The sequence below is a fragment of the Eptesicus fuscus genome, chromosome 4 (assembly GCF_027574615.1).
Source record: "Eptesicus fuscus isolate TK198812 chromosome 4, DD_ASM_mEF_20220401, whole genome shotgun sequence".
Classification (NCBI taxonomy): domain Eukaryota; kingdom Metazoa; phylum Chordata; class Mammalia; order Chiroptera; family Vespertilionidae; genus Eptesicus; species Eptesicus fuscus.
In genome coordinates this window covers 93,899,968-93,917,110 of record NC_072476.1, presented here as the reverse complement: position 1 = coordinate 93,917,110, position 17,143 = coordinate 93,899,968, and the positions used below count along the sequence as shown (strand labels likewise).

Genomic DNA, 17,143 nt, shown 5'->3' with positions numbered 1-17,143 from the left:
AAAGTTGTACTAAAATAATAGATTATGTGTATATATATATATATATATATATATATATATATATAGTTGATATATCTTCTATATAAATATAAAATCATAGAAAAATACTTTGAATATATAGTACATAAAAAGTAGAAAATATTAGCTGCACTTTGAATTTTATGTATTATGAGTCTTTGAGTCTCTTCAAGAGTATATGATAATCATATTTTTACAATACTGATGAGTTCATAAGCACAAATATTTTTTAGGGCTTAACAGAACCTTTGAGATATATATATATATACATATATATATATATATACATATATATAAATGAGATTAACATAATTTTTTTCCAATTTCTTTCATTCAATGTATTACTTAAGTTTATTGCCTTCTTATTTTTCCTTATTAAAATAAAGCATTTGCATTCATCATAGAAATTAGTTTAAGATTACAAAAATTATTTCAGTAATAATCAAATAATGCATCTCAATTACTAAAATGTACAAAGAAGGGTGTTGTATAAAAAGTAATGTACATAAATAGCTATATTTAAGACAAAATGGAAAAATGGAAATTTTTATTTAAGACAAAAATAAAAATTGCATTTATGTTTTTAACTCTGAAAACCTAAATATTCAAATATTAATTCTAATGACTTACAAATCTTTATTTCTTCCTTGGATATGCTTTGTTAGTTTTTACCCAATGAACCCAGGTGTTTTTTTTTTTTCTTTCTTTCTTTCTTTCTTTCTTTCTTTCTTTCTTTCTTTCTTTCTTTTTAATAATTAAAAATATCTGAGACAAGATATAAAAATTATTTCATATGTACTTATAATAAATAGAAATATTATAAGCTATATATAAAGAGCTATGATTTATTGAAAGTCAGTCTCAAATTCCAAAAACAGGCCAAACTTCTTTAGGACTTTGGATTTCATCCTGGAGGGAGTACAAGTCTGTTTATGCTTAAAATGTATTAATTTTATTATCACTTTTATTTGCAAAACTAAAACCTTTGAAATTTATGTTTATTTGACCTAAATGTGATCCCTTTCTCCCTCTCCATCTCTTTCTCTCACTATCCTTCACACTTATTTAAGATAAAAAATCATTCATCTGAGATTACAACAAAAATTCCAGAACTGTCTGTAAACCATCTTTAAGCCTATATTTGTTCTTGAAACTATTATGCTCCTGAGAGAGTCAGACTTCCCAGTTATAAATGTTCCCTTCACTTCAAAAGGGATGGAAGTTCTAAATGAACTTTTGTACATCTATTTTAATATTCACCGCTGCCCGCAAGCTAGCTGCAGGTCATTTCAGTTACCAGAAGCTGCACTAATTTGCAATATCTTTCTATGACTATTTGTAGGTAAAATGTTGCAGGCACCTGCCTCCAGCCAAGCTTTAGGATAGCAACATAATCTCTGAGAGAAAAATGTGAAATAACCTAATTATCTAAACATCAAAAGGAAATACACCTTCCTTGACAATTTTTGAAAAGAGATAAGGGTTTCTGTGATTTTTCAACATTTATGAAAAATATAGAAATTAATATAATGGAGTCACTTAACCAATATGCATACTTACATCAATAACATCATTTTTCATTATATGAAAAATTTTTTTAGTTCAAAGTTTCAAATTATGAATAACTTGTCTATTTTTGCTTAAACCAAACTTGAAACATGTGACTGGTCATTCCCATTAAGAAACTTGACCCAAAGTTTCTATTCCACTATGCAGGTTATGTTAGTGATTGTGTGCTTAGATGCAGTTGAATTAAAAGAACTCTTTGGACCAAAACATTTGTACTATATTCTTGGCAAATTGGTTGGTATTCTTTGGCTTTGCAGTAACACATAATTAAGTGACAAGGCATTTAGTAGAAAGATTCTGTGAAGTCTCTCCACATTAAATCAGGATGAACAATACCATCCTCAAGTTTCAATGTGGAGACTGCTGTGGCCAGCTGCATCTGCTAAGTTAGTTTCCTTCTAAACAACAAGGAAACTATTTTTAAATATGGAAACTGAAGAATATCTATTGTGGTAGACAAAATAATGGTTTCCCCAAATGACCACATCCTAGTACCTGAAACCTGTAGGTGTGTTATCTAAGATGGCAAAAAGGAAGTTGCAGATGTGACTATTTGTGGATCCTGATATGGAAAGATGAACTTGAATTATCTGAGTGGGCCCAGTGTAAGCACGAGAGACTTATATGTGTAAGGAGGAGGGTTAGCGTGAGAGAGGAGATGAGTGGCACAGAAGCAGAGGTTGAAACAATGTGATTTTAAGATGGAGAAAGGGGTATGTAGTTGGTCTCTAGAAGGTAAAGGCAAAGAAGTAGATTAGAGCTTCCAGAATTAAGGCAGTTTTTTATTTAACCTATAAGTCCATTTCAAACATTTTACCTCCAGCATTATAAGATGATAAATTTTTGTTTTAACCCAATAAGTTTGTGGTCATGTGTTACAGCCATAGAGACTACTACAGTTGTATTCTATTATTTTTTTCTCATACTTCTTTGTTATCTTAAGAGAAATTGTGAGAATATATGTGTTCATACATATATAATAATGTATCAATGTATACATATGTATGTATTTACACATAAACACAAAACAGATACATATTCAAAATTCTAAAATATATTGCAAGACACTAGCAACATAACAATCATTTTTATTTGTTTAATGGTGTCTTTTTTTCCCCCTGGAAGTTTATGCATAGTTTATTTGTGATTTGCTAGACTAGCCTGAAAGACAAACAAATAACAAGAACAAAAAACAAAAAAAACACACTGGTGTAGGGGCAATGTAAAATCTCAATATTTCTTCTCAAATCAATGTCAACCCCCCACATGACTTTTAGTGAGTTAGCACTGACTAGTGTGAGTGACACATGAGCAGGACACAGAGTCCACATGTTTCTCTCTATATTTTTTCTATTTAAGGTTAGCTGAAAACAAAACAAAACAAAACAAAAAGCTATGGTAAAAATGTAAGTAGACATATATACATAATATATAATTTATTCTTAAAATTGTACGCAGCCAATTGTTGACATATATTTAAATCCAAACTTGACTTTATTTTTTTTCCAGATAGTGATTTTATGTGTGGTTGTGGTACCTCTCTCTGATATTGGTGTGTAGGAAGAATATACGAACTGAAGGTGTTTATCAATCAAAGTTCTGACTTAACCAAAACACCGTAGTCAATGCCAACACACTAGGTTCACCTAGGGATGTGTCATTATTTTAGAATTACACTCACTAGTGTAGCAATTTGCAAATGAACTGTACCTAAACATATAAAGAACAGACACAATTACAGAAATAGTAAAAAGGAGTTAATACTGAAGTGTTGTTTTGTAAAACAAGTTAGAATTTAATAATTAACTGCAGAAATTATTTTCTTAATAATTTGGTAGTTTTCTAAAGAGAAGTTTTATCAATGAATTGGTAAGACCAGCTAAAAAAAGTTTCAGGGCCCAGTGCAAAATTAAAATATGGGACACCTTGTTCAAAAATGATGAAAACGTCATGATGGGGACAGCAGGGATTTAACGGAATGCAGGGCCCTTCTCGCACAGGGCCCTGTGCAAATGCCCACATTACACACCCATAACTGAAGCCCTAAAAATGAGTTAGTCATAAAACATATAAGTTTAAGGCCGAAACCGGTTTGGCTCAGTGGATAGAGCGTCGGCCTGCGGACTGAAGGGTCCCAGGTTCGATTCCGGTCAAGGGCATGTACCTCGGTTGCGGGCACATCCACAGTAGGGGGTGTGCAAGAGGCAGCTGATTGATGTTTCTCTCTCATCAATGTTTCTAACTCTCTATCCTTCTCCCTTCCTCTCTGTAAAAAATCAATAAAATATATTTAAAAAAAAACACAAATAAAACATATAAGTTTAAGGCCGGGGTCCATATTCATATTTTCATACATAATAGCACACAGATCTGTATCAATAGATGTGTCTATATACAATCTCAGAATTAGATTTTAGAGGGATTTTTATAGATTATCTACTCCAACCTTGTCTTCTTACAAAGGAGAAAACTGAACCACAAAGCACTTGAATTCTACCAGCAGGTGAGATAAGAAAGGCAAGTAACATTATTCTAAACACCCTTAAGCATTTCTCCTGACAGCCAGGTCAGTACTCTTTCTATCATGGTAGTAGACCTCCCTGCTTTCCATCACTGCATAATTCTGCTGTAATTCGGAAATAATCTTTGAGTAGATTATTTCATGCTGAGTTCCACAGGATAAAGAATGCTGGTGACATAAAGAGAGTACAAGAATTTTAAGGGAATTACATGAATTGATTATTATGTAGTAATGAAAAAGAGGAATTATATAATTTGTTGTAAAAACTGGGACACTTTTGACAACGAAAGTATGTCCCTACAGTGTAATGATGCTTTTTAAAAGCAGCGTTTTCTTTATCATTTGTATTATTTATTTATTATAATTATATATCATTTTTCTAATTCTCGTGGTTTGAAATACACAGGTTTAATATTTCTATGGGCAATTCATATTATATTTATTGAATTTAGGAATAAAAATTAGACATGATAGAAGCTTTGTTTTTTGGAGCTTTGATAAAAATCACAACATGATGTCTCTTAAAGCTATGTAAAAAGATTATAAGCAAATAGACATTAATTACAAGAGAAAATTCCGAAGTGAGACTGCATTCTGAAACCCTGTGTGTTGCTTATAACTATCAGAGCATCTGTTTGCTTTTTTATTATAAAACAAGGGAGATGTTGCTTCTGGATAAACAACTGATGTTCTGAAGGAGGAAGAGATCAGTTATTAATTGAGTCAATGTTTGGCTGGTCTCAGTAGCTTTTATTCTCCAGGTACTATTTGATTATGATTGTGAACAAAGACTTTATCCTCTATTAAATGCAAACAGAAGAGTAGCAGGAGTTTATAAGGAGACAGAGGAAAGCTGTGTGAGTGACATAGTTTGATTTGTTTGGGAGAAGTACTTGCCCCAGCAGACAACGCAATTCATGTTGAGTAGAGCGATTATACGGTGTGTTCCCTTGTGACATTCATATCCAAGAACTGTAGCGGCGGATAAAATGACTTAGAGCACTAATTATTCAGTTCCAATTATTTTAGGTGTGATGTTAGATTGTTATACATTAAGTTCTTCACTCCATATACAACCTTAAGTATCCCCATTTTACAAATGAGAAAATAGGTGCTTGTAAGTGTCAAATCACTTGCCTATAGTCATTCAGGATGAAATTAATGGCGTTAATAATGTCTTAATCAAATGCCAATCTATTTTCACATAAAACAGAGGTTCCAAAATGTTTCTAAAAATATAATTAATCATTGTTTACTCAGGGGTCCATTTTGTTTCCACATCAGGACACTTTTTTGTTGCTGCTGCTGTTATCAGTATTCTACAAACACTCTTTTAGCCTTGCTCTTCTCAGTTGTACTAATCCTTTTTAAAGAGACTTTCCAAAAATTACCCTCATGAAAAGTAAACATGTGGAGCTCCCAAAATAATATTTAAAAGTCTTCCTTCTTTTTCTGTTTACCAAGTAATAATCTTATTACTGTAGTAAAAGCACTCTACACCATTTAATTCTAAGAGTTTTTCCAGGTTTAAAAGTTCTCAACCTGCTCCTATCATTAGAAATTAACACATAAAGACAACATTTTTGCCAGTTGGGTGTGGGGCTCTATTTTGGTTCAGGTGATACACGAATCATATTTAAAAAAGCAAAACACAAAATAGAATTTCTATATATTCCATTTATGCAACCTTTTGTACAGAGTTGAGATCGATTAGAAAAGCAATTGTTCATAGCCCCTTTTGTATTCTGGTATTTAGAATGCTTTGTTAGTTTAAGTATGTACCAGATTTTTTTTTAAAGAATCAGGGATAAGAAATTTAAGTAGTAAAAATTTATATAAAATTGGATAATTCTAGAATATCTATTCTGACTAATCAGGCAAAAGTGAGAATAAGAAAATGAGACTCAGTTTAAATAATAAATGAATATATTTTACAATAGAAATATAAACATAATCGTATGTGTGAATTGCTTCAAATTAAGGCTTCTAGCTAAATAGGCACTTAATATTAGTTATAAAAATATAATTAAATATAAATAGATGACATTATATTATAGAACTTATCTTCTATAAAGTTGATAAATTCTTTCAGAAAGGGAAGAAAAAAAATCTTCTTTTAAGAAGATTTGGGAAAATGGAAGTGTGTTTTCCCCTCTTATAATGGAGTTTCTAGTAAATTCTTGTGATAACAATGCTTTTAGTATAAATCATTTCATTGCTAAACAGCATATACTTGACTAAACATAGGCTAAAAGAGGAAAAAAGGGCATGAAACCAAATCTTTGGATATTCAGGCTGCTACCAATTTCTTTCTTGTCTAATTTAAAATGTGTAATAGCTAATGATATTTTGGCACTTTCTTACCATGAAAGCATTTCAAGAAATTATCCTATAACATTGTTTCTCCTTACAAGACAAATTAACTGGATGACAGTTTAATTGATATGTTTTTTTTTTTCTTTCTAGTGCTGTGGCCAATTAAACAAATTGCATCACATTTTGATATTCTTTTTGTTAATTATTTGTAAAGTTGTACCTTCTGATTTCCTTATTTTCAAGTTTCAGTTTCTTGGTCAAAATGAAAATAGTGGCAACCTAAACTCTCTCTGACCTTACTTTATGAACAGCTTTCCTGTAACGGTTATTGTGTAGTGCATGTTAATACCGGCTGTTGTTATTAAATTTGTTTTCAGTAATTTTTCCATTTTTTTCCCACCAGTCATATCAGCGAGGTGAAAGAACTTGTGAATCCTGAAAAATCATTCAGGGTAGGAATGTTTCAATCTGAAAGTTGTCCTCTTTCAGTCTTCTTAGATTTAGTTTTAAAGTTAAACTCTTTTAAAAAGATATGGTTACATAACTGAAAGAAGAATTATATTTTGCAGGGAAATAAAAATATTTTATCATTAACTACTAGTACGTTAAAACAGCACTTAACTAATTTTAATAAAGTCAAAACTATTCCTTTCAGCATGGGCTAAATGGAGCATCTGATTTTATTCCACATGTTATTCTGAGACTTGCTTCCACTCCTTATTTTATCTCTGTTCCTGTTTGTCCTCTCCCCCTCCCCCCCTCTCTCTCTCTCTCTCTCTCTCTCTCTTGGGTTTTTGAGGAGGTATTTTCTAAAGTAAATACTTTTTCTTCATAGGTATACTTAAATTGTGGACCTTATCTTAACCTCTTCTCTGATACTCAATCCACTAACTCAAGTCTCAACAAATTTTCCTAAAAAGGATTAATAGCAGACACTTCAGTCTTGTTGCCAACTCTGCCATTGTAGTGTGAAAGCGGGCACAGACAATCGGTAAATAAATGAGCATGTGTGTTACTGTATTCCAACAAAAACAGCTGCTGTGCTGGGTTTAACATGGAGCATCATTTGCTCCCCTGCAATAGACCTTTAGAATGAATGCTTTCTGAGGACAAGCGCTTGGTCAGATTTTCTCAGTTTTACTCCTAATAAGGTGACCAGATCGTCCCGCTTTGGGCGGGACAAAACCGATTTTTAACAATTTGTCCCACGTCCCACGGCATTTTAAAAAAGTCCCTATTTTTGGAAAGATATATGGACTTTTTTAAAACGCCGTGGGACGCGGAACAAATTGTTAAAAATCGGTTTTGTCCCGCCAAAAGCGGGATGATCTGGTCACCTTATCTAGTACCTAAAATTATCTGGTAACTAATAGGTATCTCATTTGAATCTGTTAAACATACACCTAGAATAATACTATTGGCAAAATACAATACTAAATGATTTGGAAAACACATGGATCCTATAAAAATCAAAGCTTAATTTTTTTTTTTTTCAATTGACTCCAGTGCCACACTTGGTTTTTATGGTGAATTTGGTTAAAATAAACAGATTTCCCAGGTTAACTCCTACATAGATTTTTATATAGTGGCATGCTCTTCCCTGCGTTTGAATTTGAACTCCATGAGCTTGTCATACTGAGTTATGGACAGACACAGACTTGAAGTCCTTCATCGTGTTTGGGTTAAAAATCTCATTACGTTAGTAGCCCTGCCATCTTGACTGTCTCTGAGTCTGCTCACTTGATGGACTATTTTCACCTTGATGGATGGGTGCAATCCATCAGTGTCTGGTTGCCTGAAGTCATTATCTGTAATACCAAGCTTAGTTTAAGTCCATCTTCTGACCTCAGCGCATTGCACAATGAAAAGCAGAAACAAAAATTGTTTTGGAAAATGTAGCTGACATCCACGTGGAATACCCGGTACAAACAATGGAACCTCACAAAACTCCTATTGCCCGCAGGGTTTATGTAGGTGCAACTGCTCTCCCATGAGCACTTGCCATAAAGCAAGAGACAATTGGGCCGAGGTAGCCTTTAGCCTGCGTCTGTGTACAGACACTAACCAGAATAGAGCAAATAAGAAAGAAACAGTCCCTCAGCTGGAAGACGGCCTTAAAGAAAAATGATGCTCACAGCTATCCTGCCAGTAGCTGGCAAAGCAGTTTTTACAAAACATATTTAATGTTTACAACCACTTGGAGGCTGGGGAAAGAGTAATACTTTGAAAATATGTTTAATGTTTTGCAGTACTCAGTGGCCAAAAAGCAACTCCTGCTAACATATATTTAACGCTCAGAGTCATTTGGCTGTTAGAGAAAAAAAAAATAGAAACTTCTTGTTAATTTTTAACATTTATTGCTGATCAGTGGCTGCTAAAGCAACTATCAGTGTAGCATGGTTTATGTTTGGGGACACACTGTGCTGCTACAAAAACAATTCATACACTTCTCTCGAAGCCATAAAAAAAACTGTCAATACCATTACCTTTGCAATTGTACCACTAATAAAATCATAGGACTCAAACAGAGGAATAAAACGCTCCCTGAACACACAGTCGTAACAGCCCATGGCCTGGAAAAACAGTTCGGCCATGCTTGTGCTGTGGACACCACGCTGACACCGGAGGGGTCACGGGGCCTGCTCCATTTCATCAAAGGTTTTTCAGTGAGTCAGCACATTCCAGCGCAGAAGTGTCATCTGATAATTGGTGTTTCTTACAAATCAACAGCTTGTCTCCACCCATTAAGGTAAAAGAGTGCTCTGCGCCAAAGACATTTTGAATTGGAATAGAAAGTCTGTTAGGTTTTCGAATAGATTTGGTGCGGTTTGTAGAAAAACAAAACAAAACACAAAACAGTAGTAAATATTGAGTTCCTGTCAGAGGGAGTGACTCTATGGGAAAAGAAAAGGAATAAGATTATTAACCGGGTCCTCTCCATCTTAGGCTTTTTGCCCTGCTAGTTTCTGGAGAATAGAAAAGATAACGTCCAGCATGAAAAACCAGTACTGTGGGGGAAAAATGGATTTGGGCCTTATCAAACACTTCCTGGGTCATCTTTGGCCTCTCACAAAACAATCTGGATAGCTCAACAAATTGAGAAGGGAAAACTGAATGAAAGACCACTGTTCTAAACACCGCTTATACCAGTAAAAATACAATCCAGGGGCTGTCAGTTCTAAGAACACTCCAAGTCCCTTTAAGAATCAAAGGCAACTCCTTCCTCTTTGCGGATCTTCTAGAAAAAATCCAGTCCTCGAACTTAGCAGGGGTGGGAAGAGGTAGGCTTTGATGCTGGCAGATAGATGGGAATGGAAGAGTTGGGCTGCAGCTGCAATAGACCAGAGCAAGGTGCTGGAGCAGACTGAGGAAGGTGTCCACACAGAAGTGTGAGCAATGGGTATCAGAGACCTGTGGATGCCAGGAAGGTATCTGTGGTGGGAACTCAGAGCGCCAGTGAAGTGAGCAAAACCTCCAGTGAGAGAGAGAAAATAGTGGAAATAGCCAGCTCAGATTGTCAAAGCTGGAATGGAGTCCTCAGGACATATGCAAGGGGTTTGAAGGGTTGGTGACAATGAAAGATTGGTTATACACAGGGGCTTTGATCAAATAAGAAAATATATCCAAGATTAAAAGCACCAGATTTCTCACTCTCAGAAAAGAGAGTTATAGCATTATGCTAAGTTAAATAAGCCAGTCAATGAAATAAAAATACCACATGATCTCACTCATTTATGGATAATAAAGAAGATTATAACCTGATGAACAAAAAGATAGATACAGAGGCAGAAAAGCATCAAACAGACTGTCAAATTACAGCAGGAAGGTTGGGGGTGGAGGAGGCGGGTAAGAGATCAACCGAAGGACTTGTATGCATGCATACAAGCATGACCAATGGATGTAAGACACTGGGGGTGAGGGCATGTATGGCAGTGGGGTGGGGGGGGGCAATGGGGAGATATGGACACATGTAATACCTTAATCAATAAAAAAATTGAAAAAATAAAAGGAGTGACGAAAAACTGGAATAAATGATGGTGTTAGATTGGAGTTGGGGTACTAGAATGAAAACATGGTTTTCAATATATGTAAAAAGACACACAAATATCTTCTCTCTCTCTCTCTCTCTCTCTCTCTCTCTCTCTCTCTATATATATATATATAACTAGATAGATGCTTTTGTTGTGCCAATTGAAAGGGACTGGGTGTAATGATGCTCCAATATCAAAGAATACACATAAAAACCCAATTTTGGCTTCTAAATATTAATCTTCATATAAGAGGTCTTCTTGGAAAAATATCATATTAAAGGACTGGGGCAGACAAAGTGTAAGACAAGTCCAAAACACAGTTTTGGGCCAGAAAGTAAGAGATAATTAAAATAAATAAGGGTAATATCTAAAGGACCAGCTCAGCTGAGTTAAACAAACAAACTGAATTTAAGCCCCCACAAAAAATCACTAACCCAAAAATAAAAGGTATAATAAATTGCAATTAATTTTATTCTAAAGAACCTTGGAGTCATTCGTACTTTCTGATACATAAGGGTTAAGTTTTCATATGAAGATAAAGATCAAATAGTAAAAAAAAAAAAAAACACAAAAAAACACTGCATGAATTTTTCATAATGATTAAATAAAGTAGGGAATGGATATCTCTTTTTATATCTTCTGGCCCCTAACTATAGCTCAGACAATGGTAGGTATTACTACATAAATTATGATTCAGAATTGACATCAATAAAACGTATCATAGCGACCTGATTACCAATAACCAAATCAGCTGCCTCATAATGGCTTACCTCAGGCAGAAGAAGATAATACAAGTATGAATATGGATTTGAAGATGTTAGGCCTCTCATCACTCTGAGAGGAAAAGTAACTTAAAACAGACCGTACTGATTCAAAATTACCAGATAGGGAAGAGGGCACATTACTGTAACTCTTTGTTACTCTAGTGACCTTAAAGAATTAAAACAGCATTCATAATGACCAAATTTGTCTCTAAGGAGTAACTCTGAGTTGGGAATATCTGAATCATTAAGTAATTTCCTTAGGTCATAGTAAAAGCACTTTAACTATGAATGTTACTTCCATGGCCTATTGGATGTCACACAAGTTAGTAACAAAGTGACCTTTCTCTTAAACAATTCATAGATTCACTAGAATTTTCTTAAACTTTCAGGAACCAAATATATTTCACAGTCTTACAAATCTCAAATCTCGATTTTCCTCTGAAATCTTTATCTACCCTGCTCACCACCATTTCCCCTTCTGTACAGTTCTGTTCTTTATAATTTTCACTTTAGTTAATCTTCATTCCAGGTTTAATTGTTCATATTTTCACATGTACACTCCCATATTGCTAAATAGGCATTTGCATAAGCTCAGTTTCAATATTTCAATATCTATTGATATTTATAGTAAAAATAAGCTATTCTACTATATATATTTTTAGATTGTGTGATTCTTCTCTTTTACTGAAAATGAAATAGGAACATTCTCAATTATTGGGAAAGAATAGTTATTTCCTAGAGAATATTTCAAACACAGATGTATAAAACTGAAGGTGAGATTTACTGAAACAATAGCTGTACTGACCAATATAACATGGTAAGCTGCATCTGGCCTTGATCAAAAATTATTAAATTCTAAGAAAAATTAAAAATAATTGTTGGACAAAGTGACTTAGAGCAGTGAAGCGTTTCCATAGGGTAAGAAGGCTATGCTTGGGAACGGAGTTCAGGAGCTCTGGGAACATCAGTATGATGCCTGGGTACACTGTTGGTTTTGGTTAGCTTTAGGTTGGCCGTATAAAAACAACAACATCAAATACCACAGATCCAGCTGGGTCTCCTGTGCTTTTAGTTATATGTGTATAGGCAAGATTGTGGGACATGGCAAAATCAGTGCCTGGTAGATATTAAATTTATAATATTTAATTTGGATGTGGTATTTAGACTTTTTAGTACTTATTTGAAATGAGTATATTATGGAGATACAATATATTTTTTCTGTAGATCTTCGTAATACCTCCTGGAAGCACAGCAAACCATGTCTCAACCGAATAACATGCAAAAGCTACTGTGTTCTCCCTCACCTACCACTTGCCTGATTTTTCAGATTTATTTCTCTCTTAAAACACTAGCTGTGAACTCCTTATTTAAGGGCTCAGACTCTGTAGCTACCCCTTATCCTAATTGGCACAACAAAAACCTTTGTAAGATAATTTTCTAATACTGGAGAGAAGTGCGTATGTTGGTTTAAGGATGCTGTTCAGGTAATAAAGTGTCGCTGAGGGTCATGAATTCACATAAATATCTCCAATTTTCATGAAGTCAGAAGCAGGTTAAACCATTTATTTCTAAAGGGCAGTGTCTTCTTAAAAGCCATACATTTTTCTCAAAATATTACCCTCATTTCCCGCCCTGTAAAATCAAAGCACAATTTAAAGAAATTGCTCTTCCCCTTTTCAGGGTCTACTTTTCTAATAAGACTTCTCCCGACTGGATTTCTAAATCTCTAGTAACCATAGCACCACATAAAGGAGGCAGCTGGAAAAATGTAGCAGACGCCGAGTAACAGATATGCAGCCTTGCGTACACATACAAAACTTCTAAGTGAAGTACTCTGGGCTCATTTCTCAGGTCAAGGAGGGAGTATGGTCTTTGAATGCCTGAAAAGGTCACAGACACAATTTCCAGTGCATGCATTTATGATCAATCCCTGTGACAACTCCTAGAGCCAGTAGCCTGCTTCTGCCCTTAGGCTACTCTAGGCAACGCTCCTTGTGTGTCTTCCATGGTTGTAAGGGCAGCAGAAGCCCCCTGAGGAATGTCAGACTTGGGAAATATTAGCAACAGCTCACATAGGAGTTTCAAGTTGTTACTTGGAAGTGATGAGTAACTTTATTTTACAAAAGAGCTAGAAACTAAAATTTACTTCGAAATAAGTTGAGGAGTTGGCAATGGTCACTGAGGAATAATCGTTATAATTTAAAATTGTCAGTAAAGCAGGAACCTTTAACTCATCAACCATAAAATAAATATTATAGGACTTTATAAGTTTAGGTTGTTATTGAAATGTGACTTTATTTTTTTAATATATTGTTATTGATTTCAGAGATGAAGAGAGAGGGAGAGTGATAGACACATCATTGATGAGAGAGAATCATTGATTGGCTGCCTCCTGCACACCCCACATTGGGGATGGAGCCCGTAACCTGGGCATGTGCTCTGCTGGGAATTGAACTGTGACCTTCTGGTTCATAGGTCAATGCTCAATCCCTGAGCCATGCCGGTCAGGCTGATTTTATATTATTATTAATTATAAAGAATGAAGATGATACTAAAAGCTTAATTGTAAAATTACTCTAATACTGACTTCATAATCATATTTGTTTCCTAGGGTGATGGCTTAAATACTATGGTGACCTACAGCAGCAATATCATCCTTCTGGAATTTCCGATGAAGGCAACAAAGGATGCAACACACCCCTTTCTGCACCACCTTCAGGCTCAGATATGATACATGCTGTGTAAAATATACTTTCAGCCAAGAACTACTATCTGGTATTTGTTGAGTGTGGTGGTTACCTCCAGCTATATAGGTATCTGGAATTATAATGACATCAATTTCCATGCAAAGTGAGGACTTTTGTGAGTTCAGGGAAATATAAATATGGGAAAGAATGTTATATGTCCTAGATATTTATTTATCTACTTATGTATTTAGAATGCAGCAAAAAGGAAAAGTTAAATTGAAAGAAAATTGAAAAAAAAATAAATGAAACTGTTGTATCCTCTACAGTGAAAGAATACTCTTCTGGGTTACAAATAAGATGTTTACATCAACCTGCAGAAAATAAATGTGAAAAGGGTCTTGTAGCATCTGATAGAATTTTGGTTTGTTTACTCACCCACAGGAGACATTTCTGGGACACTAGCAACATATGGTCCATCCAAAAACTTTGGCTCATTATCATTAATATCCTGCACTTTGATGATGAATTCTGATTCAGGCTCCAGGGGCTTCCTGGTTTCTATGTCCACAGCCTGAGCACGAAGTGTGTAGAAAGGTTTTTCTTCTCTATCCAGGCTCCTTATTGCATGAATGTCCCCTGTAGTTTCATCAATGGTAAAAACGGTGCCAGCGCCATCTCCAGAGAGGGTGTATTTAACAGTGCCCTCTCCCTTATCTAAGTCAGAATGGAGCTTTAGGGAGAGAGAGGGAGAGGGAGGGCGAATGAGAGAGAGAGAGAGAGAGAGAGAGAGAGAGAGAGAGAGAGAGAGAGAGAGAGAGAGAGAGAGAGAAAAGACCATTAAAGATATGATTCTAGGTTAAAAAGCCATACTTGCAGTACTATTTTTAATCAGAAAAGGTAAACAAACACAATAATATGATTCTTTTTTTCTGTTTGTTTTTGTTCACCAATTTTTAATTATAAACATTTTAAACTCACAAAATCCAAAGTTTGAAAAGTATATGGCGAACACCTATATATCCCAAAGACTCCACCATTCACCTTTGAATCTACTTGACTTCTCGAAGAGATAGATCCAATATCTGTACTTCATTCCAGCTTCTCTCAACCCATCTTATTGCTCAGTACATTGCAGATGTCAGAAGTACAGCCCCCAAATACATGAGCATGCATAAATACAACGATTTTGAACACATGTACCTATTTGCTTCTTTTACATACTTTTGCTCTTAAACTCTACATTTTAGTTTAGGTTCAGTAAGATAACATCACCATTCAAATTAATGTTATTAAAATAAATATATTCATTTTGTAAATTTATATTGATATCTAAATTTGCTCTGAAAGTATATATGTATATAAGTATAAGCAAAGGATTTAGACCCGAGTAAGTTTTCTAATTAAGAGAATGAGAAAACAATAAGGGGGCACTAGATTTTAATTTTTCTTTGAAAGTTTCTGTATATTTTATTCAAGTCTAAGAAAAATGCTGTGAATGATAGGAGGAAGCCTCCCTTCTCTCCCCCCAATTCTTTACAAACTGCTGTGAAGTATAAGAAGGTTCAAGCATAAAATCAAGCTGTAAATAAATCTTCTTTGAACCTAGAAATTTCAAATTACAGATTCCAACCATACTATTAAAAATATCCAACGCATTGGGTATTGCTTTTGCTTTCAAATTCATCTAAAGATATGAGACAGGCAAATGCTCAGTGCAAAAGCAATGACTTTATAAACTGTATCCATTTTGTCAACAGCTCAAAAAAATATGTGGTAATATTGTGGAAATGGAGTGAAAATTCTAAATAGGTTTTTACAATGTGATCCAAGTAGTTACCAAAAAGTCTTCATTTAGCTAAAATCAGAACCATTTTCTTTTTGAACTGACATAATAAAAAAGCAAATGTGTTTTCAGCTCTCTCCAAAATCCAAATTAAATTCAGTGTTGCTACTCCTTCCTCTTCCACCTTTTCCTTCTATTTTAAATCTGAGTTTTTTAGAAATTAAAACTTCAAAAAATATTTGAAGGCTTGGGGCAGGGGTGGAGGGGTGGGGCAGGACAGGGCAGGCTAGAAGGAGTCAATGGGGGAGAGTGGGGGACATATACTTTCAATGATAAAAATTAAAAATGTATGTTAAATTTTGAACTGAAAATGAACTTGTTTAATGTAAAGCTCTTAAGAAGATTAGAATTTTTATAGTAGTAGCTCATTGCAGGATAATACCTTGAAGGAGATCACATGCAATAACCTGCATTGGCAGGCAATATTCAAAACCAGTTATTCAGTGCTGATTAAGTCAGCCACATAGGTGGCTAGCTTACACTATAGGTGTTGGTTTATTCACAATCAATCTAATATTAAGTAAATGGTGTTCACCTGATGTTGGGTATTGTAAAATTTTCTTCATAATACATATTAAATAACTCGGATAGAGAATGTTATAAACTAAAGTGAAACTCTCTTTCCTAGAGATAACTTTTTTGATCATTTTTATACACTTTCAGTTATATACATTCATGTTAGTAAATGTATATGAATATATGCATATCTAAAATGGTACACATAGATTAACATATTCATATATTTTCTTGTATGTCTATATAATTGTGTTCTGATTGTATGTACATATATGCATGATTCTTAAAATGATAAATGAGTCAATACTTTCAATAACAATATATTATAATGATTTTCAGTGTCATTTGAAATTATTCAAAATTATTTTTAAATTTCTGTATTATATTCATTTAAGGAAGCCAATGGGTTTTGCTTATCTCTTAATAAAAAATGTGATGAATGTGTGTGTTCTACTTTTTAGTTCCTCAAAATAAAAGGGTAATTTTTAAGATCAAAACCATGATAATTTTTATAAGAATTTTTGAATCTTGAATGATTCCAGGAATTGATCTCTATAGATTAATTTACTTTTTATTTTTAATCTTCCAGCAAGGGAATTTAATTCAGGCTTAGCTTACACTGCAAAGCTACTGCTTACTTCATTTGCATAAAGAAGCGAAGGGTGCAGAAGGGGAATTCTTGTGCTTTGCCTCATCTCTGAGTTGTGTTCAGAAAAAGCACATGATGCCATTTTATACAGAGGCTTTAAGCTATACATATGGAAAGCTAATAACTCCTTCAAAGCCATCTATACTAATAATAGCTTGGGGCTGACAATACCAGAGGGACTACTGGTCACCAGGAAGTGCATGGAGCACCTCTGGGTCCCGCCCCCATG

At 34.4% G+C, this 17,143-nt stretch overlaps 1 protein-coding gene across 2 annotated transcripts in view; it reads right to left on the bottom strand.

The window, feature by feature from the left end:
- The window catches only part of CDH12 (cadherin 12), a 179,271-nt gene that overhangs the window by 102,364 nt on the left and 59,764 nt on the right, over positions 1 to 17,143 (bottom strand). For both annotated transcript variants that reach the window (XM_054714318.1, XM_054714319.1), the window contains exon 2: positions 14,342 to 14,636. In XM_054714318.1, coding sequence (XP_054570293.1) covers positions 14,342 to 14,636 — 295 coding nt within the window. The remainder of the gene's footprint in view (positions 1 to 14,341; positions 14,637 to 17,143) is intronic.